Source organism: Ambystoma mexicanum, chromosome 3p, assembly GCF_040938575.1.
Source record: "Ambystoma mexicanum isolate Mex_15411 chromosome 3p, UKY_AmexF1_1, whole genome shotgun sequence".
NCBI classification, from domain to species: Eukaryota; Metazoa; Chordata; class Amphibia; order Caudata; family Ambystomatidae; genus Ambystoma; species Ambystoma mexicanum.
Window position 1 is genome coordinate 881,929,533 of NC_090925.1, and position 18,693 is coordinate 881,948,225.

Genomic DNA, 18,693 nt, shown 5'->3' on the forward strand with positions numbered 1-18,693 from the left:
CTCCTCGTTCACCCCCTCCTGGGTATTACAGATGCGACCTTCCTCATCCCTTATCTCACTGATCACTGTGCGGGGGGTCTCACTCTTATACAGCCAGGCCTGCAATCTGCCCGGCTTATCGCCCCCTGCGTGTAGTCTCGCCGTGTATTTCTTGTAAATTAGTCTACATAGCCTATCCCAGAGTCCACTGCAGGTTAACTGTAGGTCTTTTCTTATCGCTATACTTCCGGACTGTATCCTCATGTCGCCTGAGGCCCTCCAGCTCCCTTTCCGTTTCCTGAAGTTCCCTTTCAATGCCCCCCTGGAGCCCTTTAGATTTCAAAATGGCTACTCCACGCACCACCACCTTGAACGCCTCCCATACTGTTCCAACCGAGCGCACACTGTCCATGTTTATATCAAAATATTCCTCGATGGCTTCCCTCAAATCCTCCCGGAACCCCTCATCCCGTAATGCCTCAGTCCTAAGTCTCCATGTCGGGATCCGCGCTCTGGGGGGGTTGGTGTCGCCACTCTACCACCAACGGCGAGTGGTCAGATAGTACCCGGGCCTTGTATTCCGCTCCCACCATTTCTCCCGCTATCTCAGCCGCTACGAACACATAATCTAGCCTTGTGTGCAGGTCATGTGGTGCTGCATAGTGCGAGTATTGCCTCTCCATTGGATGCAACCTTCTCCACATGTCTTCTAGACCTAGATCTTTTAACAATGTCCCCAGTGCTTTGGCCGCCGGCGCCCGCTTCCCAGCTTTGTCGATTGACCTATCCATTTTGGGATTCAGGGTGCAATTAAAGTCCTCTCCCCACACCACCGCACCCCCAACCAGGGGGCTAATTCTGCTGTAAAGGGATCTAAAATAAGCCGCTGTATCATGGTTGGGGGCGTACAGATTTATGATGTGCACTTCCCTGTTCTCCAGGCGTCCTGTCACCGCCACCCTTCTGCCCTCTGGGTCTACCGTTGAACTAAGCACCTGGAGCGGCACGTGCGGCGCCACTCAAGTGATAACCCCTCTAGCGTACGCAGAATACGTAGCCCCCACAACATGTCCCCTCCATTTTCGCCTGACAACCTCCAACTTGTCCCTTGTGAGATGAGTCTCCTGCAGCAGGGCCACATCAATGTGCATCCTTTTTAGATACAGCATCACTTTGTTACGTTTCAGATAGCTATTAAGGCCCCGTACATTCCAGGTCACAATTCTGAGGTTACCCGATGCCATCTACTCGGTTTGTTCCCAACCCACCTCTCCCTTCAATGCTTCCCTTGATGGTTTGTTTTCCGGCTCTCTTCCCCCCCCCCCCCCAACAGCTTCCCCCCCCCTCCCTGTTCCCCAACTCCCATCCACTGCACACAACCCAGCCCCTCCCCCCACCCTGCCCTACCCCAACAAATGCCCAGCTCCATCCCTGGATCTCAGGTCCACCCGCGTCTGGTCCTGTCCCGTCGCCGAGGACTAGGACACCGCGGGGCGTCGCCGATCTAACAGTGACCTAACTAAGTATATTACTATTGGGTACAAGGGATGCCTCCCAGGAGCTCCCAGTCATCTATTTTAGGATTGGTGCGTCCAGCGGGTCCAGCCAGTTGATACTACAACACACTCCCCCACAAGCTTAATACAACTCTATAATCAAGTCCCAATGTCTTGGCCATGTCACCACAGGTGCCACAGCCGTCCGCTACTTATCTCCTGCAGCTCCCATCTGGACATCCGGTTCCTGAGGTCGGCCCTGCATGCCCAGCCAGTCCATTGCCTCGGTCGGCGTCTTGAAAAAAAGGGATCTGTTCTTATAAAACACTTTCAACTTGGCTGGGTAGTGCAACATGTAGCGATGGCCTGCGTCCTTCAGCCTCCTTTTCACCGATCCGAAGTTCATCCTACTACGCTGTACAAGCAGCGTATAGTCCGGGTAGGCCATGATTTTTGCGGAACCCTTTTCAATCGTTCCTCCCCTCCGGAAAAATTCGAGGATCTTCTCCCGATCCTGATAGTTCAGGATCTTTGCGATCAGCGGCCACGGGGGGGATCCAGGGAGCGGTCTTCTTGTCAAGGCCCTGTGCGCCCTATCAACCGCGAACCCCTGGGTCAGCACCCCGCCTGTTATCTCCTGTAATAGCATGGATTCCACTTATTCTGTGGGGTTTGATCCTTCCATACCTTCCGGCAGACCCACTATACGGATATTATTGCGTCTGGCACGCCCTTCTGCTTGCTCAGCTCTGTCCTCCAGATTGCCCACCCGTTGCACGAGGGCATGGAGCTCCTTTCCATGTGTGGCGCACGCCTCAGTGTTCGGGCCATCTCCTTCTCCAAGGCCCCAGTGCGCTCCGCAATCGTTCGCACGTCCTGTCTCAGCAGGTTCACCTCCTCCTGGACCGCTCCGATCTTGAGGTCCAGGCCCTCCTTCAGCTCTTTCATTGCCTGGCCCAACTTAGTCTCCCAGGCCACCTTAAGTCTGCGATCGCTGCCAGCACCTCTTGGATCGTGCCTGGTGTTTCCGCCGCTGCCGTGGGGGTCTCCTTGCTCTTGCCTCCCTCTGCTTCTGGGGGTGACCGGGCATAGGTCTCCATCGTGGACTGTCGGATCCTGGGTCTAACCACTTTAGAGGACATCCTGCTATGTTAGCTGGGCGAGGGCCTGCCATGCCTCCCTCCGCACAAAGGTCCGCCTGGTGTCGGACCACTCTCAGCAGGCCAAGCAGGTACTTGTCTCTTCTCTCGCGCTCAGGGGGCCGTCTCCTCCCATGTGCTCGTACCCTCTTGGTGTCGTGGCCCGGTCTCTGTCGTGTTCCTTCTGTGGCCAGTGCTCGAGTGCGCTCACCTATTTGCCGCACTCCCTTCCCCCCCCCCCCCCCCCCCCCTCTTCCGCGATCGCAAGGCCATCCGGCCCACAATGCCCAGGCCCAGAGGGGCCGCTCTAGTGCAAGGGATCAGCAATTGTCCCGCATCGGCCTCAACCACTGGCCTGCGCCGATGTTTCGTCTGACTTTATGGGATTTCTCCCATCTTCCCGTATATACAGAGTTGATCCGCTGCAGTGTGGAAAACTGCAGCCGCCACCACCCGCTCGTTCGCGTCGGCCCCAGGATCCGCAGCCACCTAATTGGTGCGCTGCCACAGTGAATCCTCCTGGGTTCCGCCGGCGTTCGATCCGATTACGCCGCGGGCCCAGCGTCGGTTACCAACATGCTCGCTGAGTCACGGCAATGTACAGTCCGTAGGTTGTACCAGCTCCGGGTACGTGTGCCCACAGATGTGCGCCTCCTCAGTGAAGCAACAGCGCATTCCGGTCAAGTGCCGCGGTCTGCTTCTAATCGCTGTTCTTGGTGTTCGATGCAGGGGCTTTACAGGACTTGCATCTCGTGACCCCTGTTGTCCTCTTTGTCTCTGCCACCATCTTGTTCCACTCGCCGATCCGGGGCCCGCGGACCGCAGACGAGTATAACTCTGTGTCCTCACCCTCCACTCGCATCAAAGTTTCAGCGAGTGTAGCCATCATCTTCACACGCATGGCATTATTTTCCAGTGCCGGCCGGTTCCCGTGCACGCACTTCTCCTCCAGTATCATTGTAGGATCAGCGGAGCTCCACAAGAGCACGTCCCTTTACATGGCCGTCCAAGCCATGCCCCCGTTTTGTCTGACACCTTTGTCGCCGGCTGAAAGGACTTTACACTCGCTGGGTGTAGCTAGAGCGCTGAAGTTCTGTGTGGACCGCACAAAGAGTTTCCGGAAGACATTGCAACTTTTTGTGAACTTTGGCCTTGTGAACCATGGGAAGGCCCTCTCCAAGGCTTCCATTTCCAGGTGGTTCTCTGGCTGCATCACTCATTGTCACTGGTTGGCAACCTGTTAGGCAGAATCCTGTGCAGTTCCCTTGGGGAACACTGCAAAAAGATTGACTACAGGATCAGCAGTAAACCAAATTGGTAGCAGTCTGCACCACCCAGATTTACCTGTTAGCTGTGGCTGAGCAGTCAGACTTCTCTAGAAGTGTAGGGCAGTATGCAGAGTATACACAATAGGGTCAAGACACAGTAGAGCAAACAAACGCCGACCAGAGCTTTGTATAAAAAGTATTTCTGATGTTTGTTAATCTGCTTAGAATCACATGCTGTGCATAGGTCCGACATCCAGTGGTCACTGCGGAGTATTGCATTTTGTTTTTCGTAGTCGAAAAGGGGACGTCGACAAGGCGTGTCTGTAACACTATCCCTATAGTGACGTGCCTTGTACCCACAATCCCTCACGCGTCGAGGTCCCTCATTGTTTTTTTCCGCCCAGCTTATGGTCGCCTTACGCGGAGCTCCTAGAGAGACATTGCTAAACAATTACTATGGACCTTGGTCCTTAATATATACTTATTGTTAAAAGATCCCTCCCCTCGACGTTAGCTGTGAAGCTGTTTCTCTGCCGAGCAAGTTTTCGACGGAGGAGATCCTTCGGCGCTGCCGAACACGTGGTCAGGCCTCGCCGGCCAACATACAGTAGGGAGAGTGGGGGTTTCCAACTTTTACCTTCTCGTCGAGAATGTCTTTCTTTCTCCCCTATCTTTCCCTTGGGGTTGTTATCACCAGTTTTTATTGCCTCAGCTATGGAGAGGACACCTTTTAATTTTTGCCCACGCTGTAGGGGCAAATACACTTGGAAGGACAAACACAAGCTCTGTAATCGTTGCTTGCCCCTCGATCATAAAGAGGACAGCTGCGCGGCCTGTAAGCTCTTGAAACCAAGAACTCTTAAAGAACGGAAAGTTAAGAGGTGGGCGGACTACGCGATGTCGAAGTCAGTTTCCTCACCCGCCGCCGCTGTCAGAGAAAGTGACGAGGAGGGTGATAACTCGACGTCCGTTACGGAAGTCATTAACCCCCAGAAGGAGCGCTCGCGCTCCTCGACGTCCGTCCCCGGCCCCGACGGGCTTGGCTCACGCCCTGTTTATGGGAATGAACACCCCGGCGACAAGGACGCACACATACCCCATAGGCCTAAGCACACAAACCACGGCTCTTCTTCGTCCAGGACGAAGGATCCACCAGCGCCGAAGGGGACGCAGGGCACTCCGGCGTCGACCTCAGACCGCAAGGGTCTCAAGCCCCACCCGCAAACGCAGCCGCGACCAGCGATTGGGCTTTTATCTAATATGGGCGCTTCCTCAAAAACATCCGACGTAACGCTCCATAGAGCGGCTGTCGAAAAACAACGCGCAACGCAGGCAACGCCGACTCCAGAACCCTCGACTGACGAACTCGTCGTCGAGAGTCTGGCGAGAATTGTTTCCGAGGACAAACGTAAGCGGACGACAAAACAAACGTCGAATGCCGCACCCAAGGATATAGAAACGCCGAAAAAGCACAAGAGTAGCCAGGAACTGCCCCATCCATCTAAAGGCACTTCCGAACTACCGGAGGGCTTTTCTGAGGGCGACGGAAACCTTTCGTTGACATTGTGGGAGCGTTCGAAGCGTTTTGAAGGTGAAAACACTGATTTCCCCCCTCTAGACTATTCAGGGGTTCCCCATGAGACCCTGGAAAGACTCCATTCTTGTATGGAAAAGATGGAGAGGTTTTTGGGTAGCCAAAGCCCACCCACACCCAAAAGACCAAGAGAATTGACCCAGGATGACCCTAGGGTCAAGATTCCTAGGCTGTTTCCCCCTTCTACAGATGCATATGACCTCACTGAAGAGGAGCAATACCTCCAGGAAGATGAGTGTTTAGGTGGAGAGGAAGAACTTGAGGAGGAGAGGTTTGAGGAAGACCCTTGCACTAGCGCAGGAGCTTTTGAAGAAGATGCAGCTACCTCACAGCCCTGGCACTCCCCATCAGTGCACTCAGACCCTGATGTCTTTCATCCTTCTCCTCCCAAGGACTCACCTATTGGGAACACCTCCCCCATAGATGACCAGCCTTCACTTACTGCACTATTGCACAAGGCAGCAGCGCATTTTGAAATAGACACAGGGGAAACCCTTCCGGACATAGACTTTGTAGAAAAGGTTATTAAAGAAAAAGCCCCGGTCAGCCAGTCCATTCCGCTCCTGGCTTCTATAAAGAGAAGAATAACTCCTTCCCTTTCCAATCCGGCCTTAGTCAGAGGGGTCAACCCTCGGATAGAAAAGCTCTTCAGCCCTTCGTCTTCTGACCGTTTGTACATCAGGGGACATTCTATTCCGGACTCTCTGGTAGTGACTAACACAAGAAAGAGAGCGGGGGTACCACTATCTACTAGTGAGGCACCACCTGACAAAGAGGGCAAGAAGCTCTATGCACTTGGGAAGAGAATCACAACATCTGCCGCCTTCTCAACCAGGATCGCGAATAACAATTCCCTACTAGCTAGCTACGCAGATGCACAGTGGAGCAAGCTGCGCAGCGAAGCAGAGGATGCACCAGAACCCCTGCGTTCACGCCTGTTGGCTACTATATCAGAGGGAACTCTTGTAAACCAGGGCATCGTAAAGAACTCCTTAGATGCCGCTGAGACAGCTGGCCGCTCCCTGGTTCAGGGAATACTTCTCAAACGCCATGTCTGGCTGCGCAATTCGGGATTTAAGCCAGAAACCCAGGCTTCCCTAATAAATAAGCCCATAGAGCAAACACATCTGTTTGGCAAAGCAGTTGATGAGGCCCTAGAACATGCGAAGAAGGAGTTTGATACCATCAAGACTCTTGACCAAATTTCTAGGCCTCCTAACAGACGCAGCTATGGCAATAGACGCTCCTTTCGTGGCCAACGCCAGCAGCAAAGCCAACAACAATTTTACTCTGCTACCAACTGGCCCTCTAACCAAAGCACCCAGTTCAGTCAAAGAGGCCAACGTCGTGGCAAAGGAAGAGGGCGCGGCTCCAGTCCTAAAGACCCCACGCCCAATACCAACAAATGACCCAAAGATTCGGGTCCCCTCCCATGCATCACCGGTCGGGGGCCAGCTAACATCGTTCCTTTCAGCATGGGAGGGAATAACGTCAGACCGCTGGGTATTATCCACCATAGCCCACGGATACTGCATCGAATTCAACGGTTCCCCGAAATACAGACCCCCACGGAACCCTACGCATGACACCCGAACACCTCACTATTCTTCTTCAAGAAGTAGAAGAGCTACTGAAAAAAGAAGCTATAGAGGCTGTCGCCCTATCTCAGGTAACAGAAGGTATTTATTCAGTGTACTTCCTTGTACCCAAAAAGGACTTAACCATGCGCCCTGTATTAGATCTGCGCCCAGCGAACAACTTTGTCAAACCCCAAAAGTTTCGTATGGTGACCTTGCAGGAAGTAATCCCACTGTTATCACAGGGGGATTACATGACAACACTAGACATGAAAGATGCATACTTTCATATTTTAATGTTGCCAGCGCACAGAAAATACCTCAGGTTCAAGATAGAGAACAAACACTATCAGTTCAGAGTACTACCCTTCGGGATAGCATCTGCACCAAGCCACTCTAACCACAGATGCATCCCTTACAGGATGGGGGGCTCACCTATCCCATCAGACTGCTCACGGAGTGTGGACTCTGAGCTTAGCATCCAAGCATATAAACCTGCTGGAACTGTTAGCAGTGTTCAAAGCACTGAAAGCCTTTCAGGAACACTTACAAGGAAAGACAGTGATGGTCCTCAGACAGCACCACAGCCATGCATCTCAACAAGCAAGGGGGCACTCACTCTCCAGGACTGTCCAAGCTGTCCCAGAATATATGGAAGTGGGCTCTCAAACACAACATGTTCCTACTATCACAACATGTACCAGGGGAACTCAATCTACTAGCAGACAAACTCAGCAGAGACTTCCCCCTACCCAAAGAGTACGAATGGCAATTACACGAAAACAACGTCTTAGACGTCTTCACGCAATGGGGTTTCCCAGAAATAGACCTGTTCGCAACCCTGGAGAACTCATAATGCCAAAGTTACGCCTCCAGGTACCCCCAGAACCAGTCCAAGGGGAACGGTCTGTTGATTCAATGGTCAGGGAAATTTGTTTACGCCTTCCCCCCCCGAGTCCCCTCCTCAACAGAGTGGTGCACAAGATGCACCAAGAGCAGGTTACCATGATACTAGTAGCCCCAATGTGGGCCCGGCAGCCATGGTTCGCTCACTTGATGGAGATGTCCCTATCTCCCCCAATGAAACTTCCCTGCCCGTACAACATGCTGTCACAAGACAAGGGCAGGACACTGCATCCATGCCCTCAGACCATGAACTTAGCAGCCTGGCTCCTGAGATCATAGAATTTGGACATTTACATCTCTCTCAGAGATGTATGGACATCCTCAGGGAAGCCAGAAAACCTAATACTCGCCACTGCTATTCTAGCAAGTGGAAAAGATGTGTCATCTGGTGTAGAAGTAAGAACATCAACCCGGTTGACTGCTCTGTCACTAACATTATTCTGTACTTGACCCATTTACTGGATTCAGGTCTAGTGTTTAATTCCATTAAAGTCCACCTAGCGGCACTTTCTGCATACACCACTTCCCAACTTAAGTGTCGTGGTGGATGATACCAGTTATCAAGGCCTTTATGGAAGGGGTAAAGAGAATACACCCCCCGATAGCTAACCCAGCTCCCGGATGGGACTTAAACGTGTTACTTTCTAGACTCATGGGCACTCCCTTCGAACCCATGCACAAGGCAACTCTTAAATACCTCACCCTTAAGACTGCTTTCCTAATAGCTGTCACCTCCATTAAGAGAGTAAGTGAACTACAGGCTCTTTCTGTACTAGACCCCTTCGTATCAGTTCACAAGGATAAGGTGGTTCTTCGCACACACCCAAGGTTTGCACCAAAATTCATCTCGAAATTTCATGTAAACCAATCTATAGAACTACCAACGTTCTTTCAAAACCCTTCCAGCTTGGGAGAAAAAAGTCTGCATACACTAGATGTACGCAGAGCTGTCATGTTCTACATGGAAAGAACCAGACCACTGAGAAAGACTAATCAGTTCTTTATCTCGGTGGCAGCAGGAAGAGAAGGAGATGCAGTCTCTAAGTCCACTATATCTAGATGGATTGTACAATGCATCACTCTCTGTTACACTCTTGCTAAGAGAGAACTACCCTTCAAGCCAAGAGCACATTCCACTCGAGGCACTGGGGCTTCCATAGCATTCATTGCAAATGTTCCCCTTGAGTCCATCTGCAAAGCCGCTACCTGGAGTTCTGTGCACACCTTTACAAAACACTACTGTCTAGATGCACACTCTAGATCTGACTCCCAGGTGGGACAGGCAGTATTAAGACATCTTTTTTCTACTGTTCCTTCTCATAACCCACCGCCAACTCCGGGTATTGCTCGCTAGTCTATGCACAGCATGTGATTCTAAGCAGATTAACAAACATCAGAAGACAATGCATTACTTACCGTAAAAGCATTTCTGATGGTTGTATCTGCTTAGATTCACATGCGCCCGCCCTTCCTCCACGCTCGGATGGAAGGAACATAGACATCCTCTACTATATTTCTCTCTCTTTTCTGTACTCACTCTCGTCTAGAAGGCTCCCTCAGGGCGGAAAAATACAGAGGGACCTCGACGCGCGAGGGATTGTGGGTACAACGCACGTCACTATAGGGATAGTGTTACAGACACGCCTTGTCGACGTCCCCTTTTCGACTACGAAAAACAAAATGCAATACTCCGCAGTGACCACTGGATGTCGGACCTATGCACAGCATGTGAATCTAAGCAGATACAACCATCAGAAATGCTTTTACGGTAAGTAATGCATTGTCATATTTATTTAAAACACACTTTAGGCAATACACTAGCACTCTCAATGAAAAGTAACCTAAAACATAGTCAGGTAAGTATGCACACCTCCCTTGATAACTATCAGACAAGTCCGGGTTAAAGCACAACTATTTGTTAATGTTAAAGGACATTTGTACCGCGCACTATCGCCACCGGAGTGGTCCCTTGGCGCTCTGGCGGCTCTGAAACAGGAGTAGAGGTTTTGTTAGTGGGAGGAAGCAGGAAAAGTGCACGAGAGCAGTGATGTGCTGTTGGCGGCCTCAGCCCGGTGGGTCCGTTGGCTGGGCCTGGGGTGTTTGTGACCGGTAGTCGTCGTGTACAGTTGTGCAAGGCTATGTGAGTTTTTGTTTTGTTGTTGTGTAGTGAAGTTTGTACCGTTTGTTGTGCTGTAGGTTTTGGTTGTTTGGTTTGGAGTTTGAGAGGTGTATGCAGAAAGGGAAATTGTTAGTTGGGGTTGGTTAGTTTGCGTCTCTATCCTGAATTGAAGCGCTCGGCTTGCGTAGTCTCCCCTTTTGCGGTTATGTCCTGATCTGGGTCTGACTGGTATACAGGTTCCTTACTACTCTAGCCCCCGCCTCTAACATGCTCTCTCATAGCTCCCCTTCTCTTCCATTTATACTCCTGTGGCCATTGCACCTGCCAATGACAACCTCTCAGGTAGTGGGGTGATTGCCTATATCTTGATAATTCCACACCCATATGGTACTTGGCGGTAGTTAATTAAGGGGCGGGCGAAAGTGTTGGTGGGATTGTCTGGGTAGTTGACTCGGTCTCATTGCGTATCGCCTGTGTTCCAGTCTAGCCGGTGTCACCCGTCCAGGTGCCTTGGGCGTTACTTTCTCAGGTCCGGCATGTCCGTGTCTTTTTGGTTTAGTCCTCCTTTCCAGTTTTGGTTTCCTGGTTTAGTCTGTGGTGATGTAGAGCCAGGTTTTTAGTGATTTCCTGAATTTAAGGTGATCTTCAATGTTTATTTCTTTTGGGATGTTGTTCCAGGTTTTTGCGGCAAAGTGGTAGGAGGTGCCTCCAAGTTTTTTCTTGAGGTATGGTTTGAGTTCCCGGCGGGTTTCATTGCTTGATCGGAGGGGTCTAGTTGGTTTGTAGACTGTTATTTTCTTTTGTAGGAATTCAGCTCCTTGTCCGCTGATTGCCCTGTGCGTTATGCACATTGTCTTGAAGGTGATGCGATGTTTTACTGGGAGCCAGTGTAATGTTTTTAGAGCTGGAGTGATGTGGTCTCTTCTGAGTAGTTTGAGGAGTAGTCTTGCTGCTGCATTTTGGATCCGTTGCAGTTTCTTTAAGACAGAAGTGAGCGCTTAACCTAGATGGCACTCCAATAGTTTAGGTTAAAAAGGGAGAGAAAAGGCAGAACATAAAATAAAACAGTTCCCAACACTGAGTTCAGAGCAAGGGGAGAAAGGTAGGTTATACTGTAGAGCCAAAGTTCATAGGCCAGGCCCACTTTAAATGGAGCCAAGCGAAAGGTGCCCAGGATCACACGGTTTAAAGCGCACTGAAAGTCTTTGCAGAGTGTTCAAAAGAGGTTGGGGTGAGTCAAAAGATATAGTTGGAAGGCCTGGAGCCAACCCAGTTTAGAAGCCAAGGATTTAAGGGTCACCTTTAGCAATCTGTAGAAAGGGAGGTCAGGCAGGACACAGTACCTTAAATAGAAAGGATGCTCCAGTGGGGGCAGTTGTTCCTGGCAGTGGTGGAGGTTCGTGGTTCCGACCATGAGAAGAGAAGATCTCGTCGAGGAGGAAACGTGGAGTCGTTGCACTGCACAGGGATGAAACCAGCTGCGGTGTTCCTGATTAAAAGATGCGGTCCTTTTATTCGTGGTCAAAAGTGGTGAGCTTGGCTATCCGGCTGCTGTGGTGCTTGGCATGGGCGATTCGACCAAGTGACGTCTTTGGAAGTGAAAAAGGGCGAACTGGTTGGTCCCACCAGCTCAAAGGGAGAAGACTCTCCAGCAGAAGATCTTCTCTTGTCGTTGGAAAAGTGGTGAGTTTGGGAACCACTGCCACCAGCCAGAAACTCGACGAGGCGGGGACGGGACAGTGCCCCCTCGAAAACAGACCCAGGGGTAATCTAATTACCCCTTACCAGTACTTCCACAATATGATGGTTTGTACTGGTTCTGTTCGCAATTTTGGACTAGTTAAGCCAATGGTGACTTTACATGCCCTGGGAGACGGTAGTCAGTCCCCGGGAATGGAGTCTGTTTGGGGGTCACTCTGACACCCCTGTGGTACTGCACTGAAGGTGCTGTGTACCACACATACAGAAAAACAGATGATACCCTATGGAGTAAAAAGGAAACCCCATAGCTCATAAGCACATAAGTCAAGGACATACCTCAAATCATGTCTAAGAGTGGGAGTAAAAGAGTCTCACTCTTAGCAGGAGAAAAAACAAACCCCAAAAATCCAGCAAAGCTGCTGGGGGACTTGCTAGGTTTGGGATATTAGCCTTATAAGAGAATTCTCCCTAATACAACCCGACCGTTGCCTGGCCATCTGCGTCAACAGGGATTCCAGGGCGGAGTCGAGAGTTGGCCAAGCAGTCCTGTACAACCTGTTCGCTTGAAGGTGAGCCTGGTGAGGAGGTAAGAGATGCTTATGTTGAGCCTTGCCACCTCCCGTGGTTGTGCATGCGTGTACTGCTATGTATTTATTTATGAGTATTTAATCCATGCCAGACCCCATGCTGGAGAGGGAACAAGTTAGTTACATGGAACTGTTCTCCAGCATGTGTCTGGCATGGATTCACAAGCAAACCCTCCCGCCTGCCCCTCTGCGGCTCTTCTCTTGGTCCTACTGCCACTTTACGTGCTACCAAATCTGAAGATGGCTGCAAGAGAAGGGGCTTGGGTAGAGGGCAGTTATTGGCTGGGAGCAGCATGACCCAGAGCTCAGTGATTGGTTGTTAGGCGAAAGACATTTCAGAAATGAAACTGATTTTTTTCTTTACCGAGGATTCCCAGCCTGACGGGGAATATTCATGAGCATGTGAATCCATGCCAGACCCATGCTGGAGAACAGTTAACAGGTAAGTAACTTGTTTCCTACTTGACACAAGCCTTTGATTTGTATCTACATGGATGTAATTGCAAGCCATGGATAAAAGCCTCAAACAGAATGCATTTCTGTGAAGCTTTAAAAAAAAAAAGAACTGCACACTGTGATAAAAGGAATGGTTTATTTCCATTCAGCTTCTGTGTTGATGCTCATGGAGCAAACGGAAGCACTGTGCATATTTATTGTCCTAGCATTTTAGGATTGTGTAATAAGATGGAAAACTAAGTTGCAATTGAGAATTAATGTTTTGCAACAAATTATGCTTGCTTTTCCAGTGAAAGCAAACCAGTATTGCACAAGTTCCGGTCCTGTGTGCATAATCTTGCTGAGGAAGATCATTTTTACACTTATAATTGTATTTACACTCTAACTATAAAACCAGTGTGTAAAATGATGACTTTGCACAGACTAGTTACATCCATTCAACCATAGTCAATGGGTTACATTACTATAAACGTCTTTGCTCACGGGTGAGAAATATATCATTACAGCAATCACATGAGATCCTCTCAAATCTTCAAGACTACAATTAAAACATCCAAAACCTGACCCTCCAGGAAGTGCAAGCGCTGTTCAAAAACAAATGAAACAGAAACTGAGCAACACCTTTCCCTATGAAAATCCAGATGGGTATTTAACTTTATCTTACCGCTTCATACATGGTTTGTCCAACATTTAGGTACTGTGATTATTATACCTCAGTTGATACTCAGTTAACCGACCTCTGAAGGATATTAGCCAATAAGATTCCTCAGCCGGTTGAGCACGCATTGCTGTGATCTGTGCATGATCTGTAGTTTGCCGGTTCGAATCCCTGCAATGCCTCAGCATTTCATCCTTTCGAGGTCGATAAAGAAGTACCGACTTCGGTTTGTTGATAATTGTGATCAAAATGTTCTATGGACAGCGCTTTGCCAAAAGCACTATATGAATAACCATTTGACCATGAGATTAGATATAGAATTTAGCATGGAGTCCTTGCCTCTCTGCACTTTATCATAACACTGGCATCCCATTAGGTAGTAATAGCTCCAGGAAATTATGACTTTCATTAAACATCAAAGACTTCTGCTATCGAACTTCAAAACACACAATACAATTCATGTTTCCTTTACTATGTAATTGGCTAGGTTATTGTGTTTTTTAACATTTAAATATATACAGGAGAGATCAAATGGCCAGACCTTAGAGAAATAAAGGTCTTTTCTGTCGCAAGGCAGAAAGCTGCCGCATAGTAATGATTTCCATAGAGTTTTTGCACACGTCAGCTGGATGTCGCATACTTTTTACTCTTGCAAAGGGGAACGTTTTTTTTCTATCTTAAAATCACATTTACTCTAAAAGTTGAAAAATGGGGAGTAAAATACTCCCTCAAAATGTTATCTGCAGCACTGCTCCTTACCCATCACTTAGAGGTTTGTCTGCCTTTCTGAAGTAGCAGCGATTTCACTGTAGTCTGTGTAGTCATGGTTACTTGGTATAATGGTAATCTCCCTAACTCATGTAGGAGGCAGGCGCTGAATCTGAGCGTTATCTGTGTAGTGTGTATCTGGGTGCTGATCTTGGGGCTTGAACACCCGCCTTGGGAGATTTTTCCTGACATCTTCTGTGCTTTTTTTCTTAGCCTCTTCCCTGTCACCCTAGCGCACCACTTGCTGTTAGCAGGCTTCCTTTATGATTGGTTTGTTTCCCTTCCACAGCCCGAGATGTGGAAAAAATGCCTGGACTGCATCAATGAACTGCTAGACATCCTTTTTGCGAACAACAACATGTTCATTGGAGAGAACATCACAGAGGACTCTGAAAACCTATCTAACTTGGACCAGGTAAGGACAAATTGGATTGGAATGTTTGCATGGAAAAAACTAACATGCATTGGGTTTGCTTAACTGTTGGTGAAATTAAAAGTAGTTTTGGGAGTGGGGATGGTATCAGCTTGAATGTAGCACTTTTAGAAAGAAAGGGGTACACATGCTAGTAAACTTGGACATGAGCAGGAACTTGCACCTTACTGAATTCTTTAAGAATGTGGTTTTGCTCTGTTCAATGGTGCTTGCTGCTTTTGTCTCCTGCAGCCCCTGCGTGTGCGTGGTTGTATCCTGACACTTGTGGAGCGAATGGATGAAGAATTTACCAAAATCATGCAGAATACAGATCCCCATTCCCAGGGTGAGTCTGAAGGTGGCTTGTACTGTTTAAGACTCAAGTAGCTAAGAGATTAGATTAAGTGAAAAGCCACATATCCTTCAGCAGTACCTAGAAAAGAGCTTTGGGAAGATCAGCCAGTGGCCTTCACACCATGAAATGCCCTGATCAGTGTATCCTTGTTTAATCAAAGTACATTATCTCTTGGTAATGTCTTGCAGAAAAAATGTATTCACATGTATTATGGAATGGGAGGTTTGGAAGTAGGGGGGGTTAAGGAAGAGGATCCAAGAGGGTTCCCAATTTTTACAGAAACCAATTCAACGAAGTAGAGGTCACCTCTCAATCTGTCTGCAAGACACTTTCTGAAAATACATCTAAACAAAGTTCAACTACCACTGAGAATGTGGGTTTCCTTCTTGGCGTAAAAATCTTTTCAACACTTTCTGACAATTATTTGAAAGTTAGACAGTTTATTCAAGTAATCTCTGATCGCAGATGGATAACGTCTTCAGTTATCACCTGAAACACCTCCAAGTAGGTGACAGACGAAGGTACATCCTCAGTTAATTCATCCAGCGAGTTGACGTCTTTGCCGAATGACTGAAACTGGTCAATTTGCTGTGTACTGCAACCTAGTGGATTTCTTTCTGCCTTTTATATTGTCTGTTCATCTCCTAAGCACAGAAGTCTCCATAGAGTAAATCATTGGTGACCAGGCCGCATATGAAAGTAATTGAGCGCAGGTGCAGAAGCAACCCTCTTCCCCCAAACCCTCCAGGGATAATGGAACTTGCTTGGAGGCATGATCCAGGACATTCCACTCTTCAGGTTCTAAATGTCAGAATCCTGTTCTGCCAATTGGGCACTATCCAGTTGAGTGACTGCCCACAGAACCTTTCACTTTGCTATACTGGCCTTTCTGTCCACTCACCTACTTCGAGGCATATAGGGGATATGTCTTGTTTTGTTTGTTTGCGAAAAGATCCAGAAGTGGGATTACCCCCCATTTCGACCTTTGCAACAGGGACTGCCCTGGGAGGAAGCTCTGTATGTTCAGGGCATGGGGTCCTCCACTCATGAAGTCTGTACTTGGATTCTCCTCCGCTCTCAAGAGTGGGACTTTGTTACCTCTTATTCAAAAAGGCCATGGTTGTAGTATTGTCTGTATTTTAAAACCTACTGTTCACTCCATTGACTTCTAAGGATACCCACTGATTTGTTAACCTGTTTAAGGGGAGCAAAGCCTTCCGCTTCATCTTGCATTTAGCTCATTGCTATGGGGAAATGGTCTAGTCCCTGAAACTGTCCGTACTGAGAAACGTTGTTTCTCTTTTGATATGTTTGTATTTTGTTAATTGCACATACCACCTTGCAGTGCAATGACGTTTTATCTTTTTGGTTTTTTGCCACTTTCTTAAGCGTGCCTAAGACCGGAATAGAGAGTAAGTGTTTTTATACTTAATCCCCTCTCCCATTGAGACCCCCAGCCCTTTTTGCTGGACTTCTGGACCATTTTCTTCACCAGAATGAAGCAAGCCTTTTTCCCTTCATTCATTCGCACATGCTTTAACCATGGGAACCCTATTCTTTGTTTTACCTATTTTCATGGAGTCTTGCTTTCCTCCATATCTCTTGAAAGGCATCTTTGTTCAACTTGTGAAGCCCACAGCACTCTCTGCAGTGTTGCTGGAGACCCTTTGGGTTCTCCTTTTTATATTCTTATGTTTTCCTTAAGAACTACTGATTTTAAGGAAAGAGATACTTTATCTTTCCTAAAACCTCGATTTAGTAAAGATTAGCGCCCTCCCACCCCTTATGTGGAGTGCTTGGGGGGGGAATACCTGGTATCCCCCTTCTCTCTGCTCCTGTGACTGTCTGGTCACAGACACCCCTATAGTTATGGCTGATTGCAGTTAACGTGTTCTACCAGCTTTTGTGAGATTTTTTTTCTTCTGCCGCAGGCTGTATACCAAGCCCCGGTTATGCACAAAAGGGTTACCCATGTCCTAACATGGTGGCTTTTTTTTTTTTTTTTTTTTTTTCTCGCCATTTGTTTGCTTTTCCTTTCTTAGCCCTTCTGCTACCATTCTTGGAAGGAGAGTTCTGAATGTGTGTTTTGCCTTTGGCAGGGACCCTTTGTGTAGCCCTGTTAGGGAGAATTCTCAAATGTGCCAATTCCTCCCACCTTGGAGCCCTCCAGCTCTTCTGATAAACTTTGGGACTTTGAACTTTTCAATTTCTTTTTGGTTATGGAGTCTAACCAACTCCATAGGCATCGTCTTTTACAATTGTGTCACAAAGCTCCTTCAGTGCAGGGAACAAGGAAGTCTTTCAGATTTCCCAAGGTTTAAATACCTTCTCTGGGATCAACTGTTTCCCAGAACAGTGGAGTGAAATTGACTTCACGTAGCCCTGTAAATTCCTAGACCCAGCACACTAACTTACAATAGAGTGCTGGATGGTTTACTTAGTATCCCTTGTGTCTAGATACTCAAGTAGCATTCAAATGTTAACGTTTCCTCTCAGAATGGCTGGTGGCAGTGGTTTTACAACAAACTACCATGATTTTGCCTGACGCCGAACTATTCGTAGCTCCGGTAACGTTAAATCGCCAGAGCCATGTTTCTCAAGATGGCGCCCAGCCATCGTTTCCAAAATGGTTCCCCGTCTTTTTTTGCCATGCCTTTGTGGAAAGGGCCTTCTGGAGCTTTTCTCTGTGTGCCAATCCAGGTTTAGTCTTTGTTCATTTTCCTTTGGCAGGCTTCAGGTGTGAAACCCGCCTCTGGGTCCAGAGTCTCTGGGGTAGGCAGGAAGTGTGGGAGGTACACAAACTCCCTGTGCTTTGTCTCCTAGGAGACCCAAATGCACTCTGTGGTGATTGACTGGCTGACTGTCCGGCAAGGCCAGCCACCCTGCTGGGTGAGTGACAGCTAGAATGGAATGAATGGGAGAGAACTGAATAAAAGGCAAGTCTCTTGGCTTGGAAGGCAGAGTCGACCACTGGACGAAGGAACCGAAGAAGAGCTTGAAGAGGACGGTTGCTGCAACTCCTGGACCGTTTGTTTGCCCGGTGAAGCCATGCTGCAGGTCCGAATAGCCAAGGTCGCATCGACTGAGAAGCCCTTCAAAGAACTGCCCTTTGAGTTGGTAGGACCAATGACCTCCCAAGTAAGCCACCTGGATACCCACCTCGGAGCTGGTTGCATTTCCTCAGAGTGCTGCAGGAAACCGTAGAGCCAGGGAGAGGGACACCAGATTGTGTGTGTTACTTATAAGCTGGCCGAAATCGTTTGGAAGATCCTCTGGACTCCCACGACATCAGACCGGCCAAGCCTGACCCCCTCTCAGCTGAGTGCGGGACCTCAGAAGCAAGGACGGTCCACCTTGACAGCCAAGACCAGCGATGTTACCAGTGCGGTAGCTGAAACGGCCACTAAAATTGAAGTTTGCCAGTTGCAAGCTTTTGTCTGTCCCTGTACAGTGCAGGAGTCCCCGACGTCCTCCCTCTTGTCCCCACTACTGAGGCCCAGGAACAGTGGGATTGCAGGAACTGTCAGGAACAGAAGTCATCAGCTGCATCTTTTTCTATATTGTAAGGCACTGTAAAACAAGACTGAGAGAAGTTACCTCTCACAGTGAAAGTGCTTGAAACTTTCCCAACTCACAGGCCTAATCAGCTTGTGACCCAACATGATTCTTTTTACAAAC

The 18,693-nt window shown here is 48.6% G+C and overlaps 1 protein-coding gene across 1 annotated transcript in view; it reads left to right on the plus strand.

Annotated features, from left to right (window-relative positions):
- Positions 1-18,693, plus strand: part of EIF3CL (eukaryotic translation initiation factor 3 subunit C like) — a 384,931-nt gene that overhangs the window by 203,167 nt on the left and 163,071 nt on the right. The window contains exons 12-13 of the mRNA XM_069652105.1: positions 14,538-14,663; positions 14,913-15,006. Coding sequence (XP_069508206.1) covers positions 14,538-14,663; positions 14,913-15,006 — 220 coding nt within the window. The remainder of the gene's footprint in view (positions 1-14,537; positions 14,664-14,912; positions 15,007-18,693) is intronic.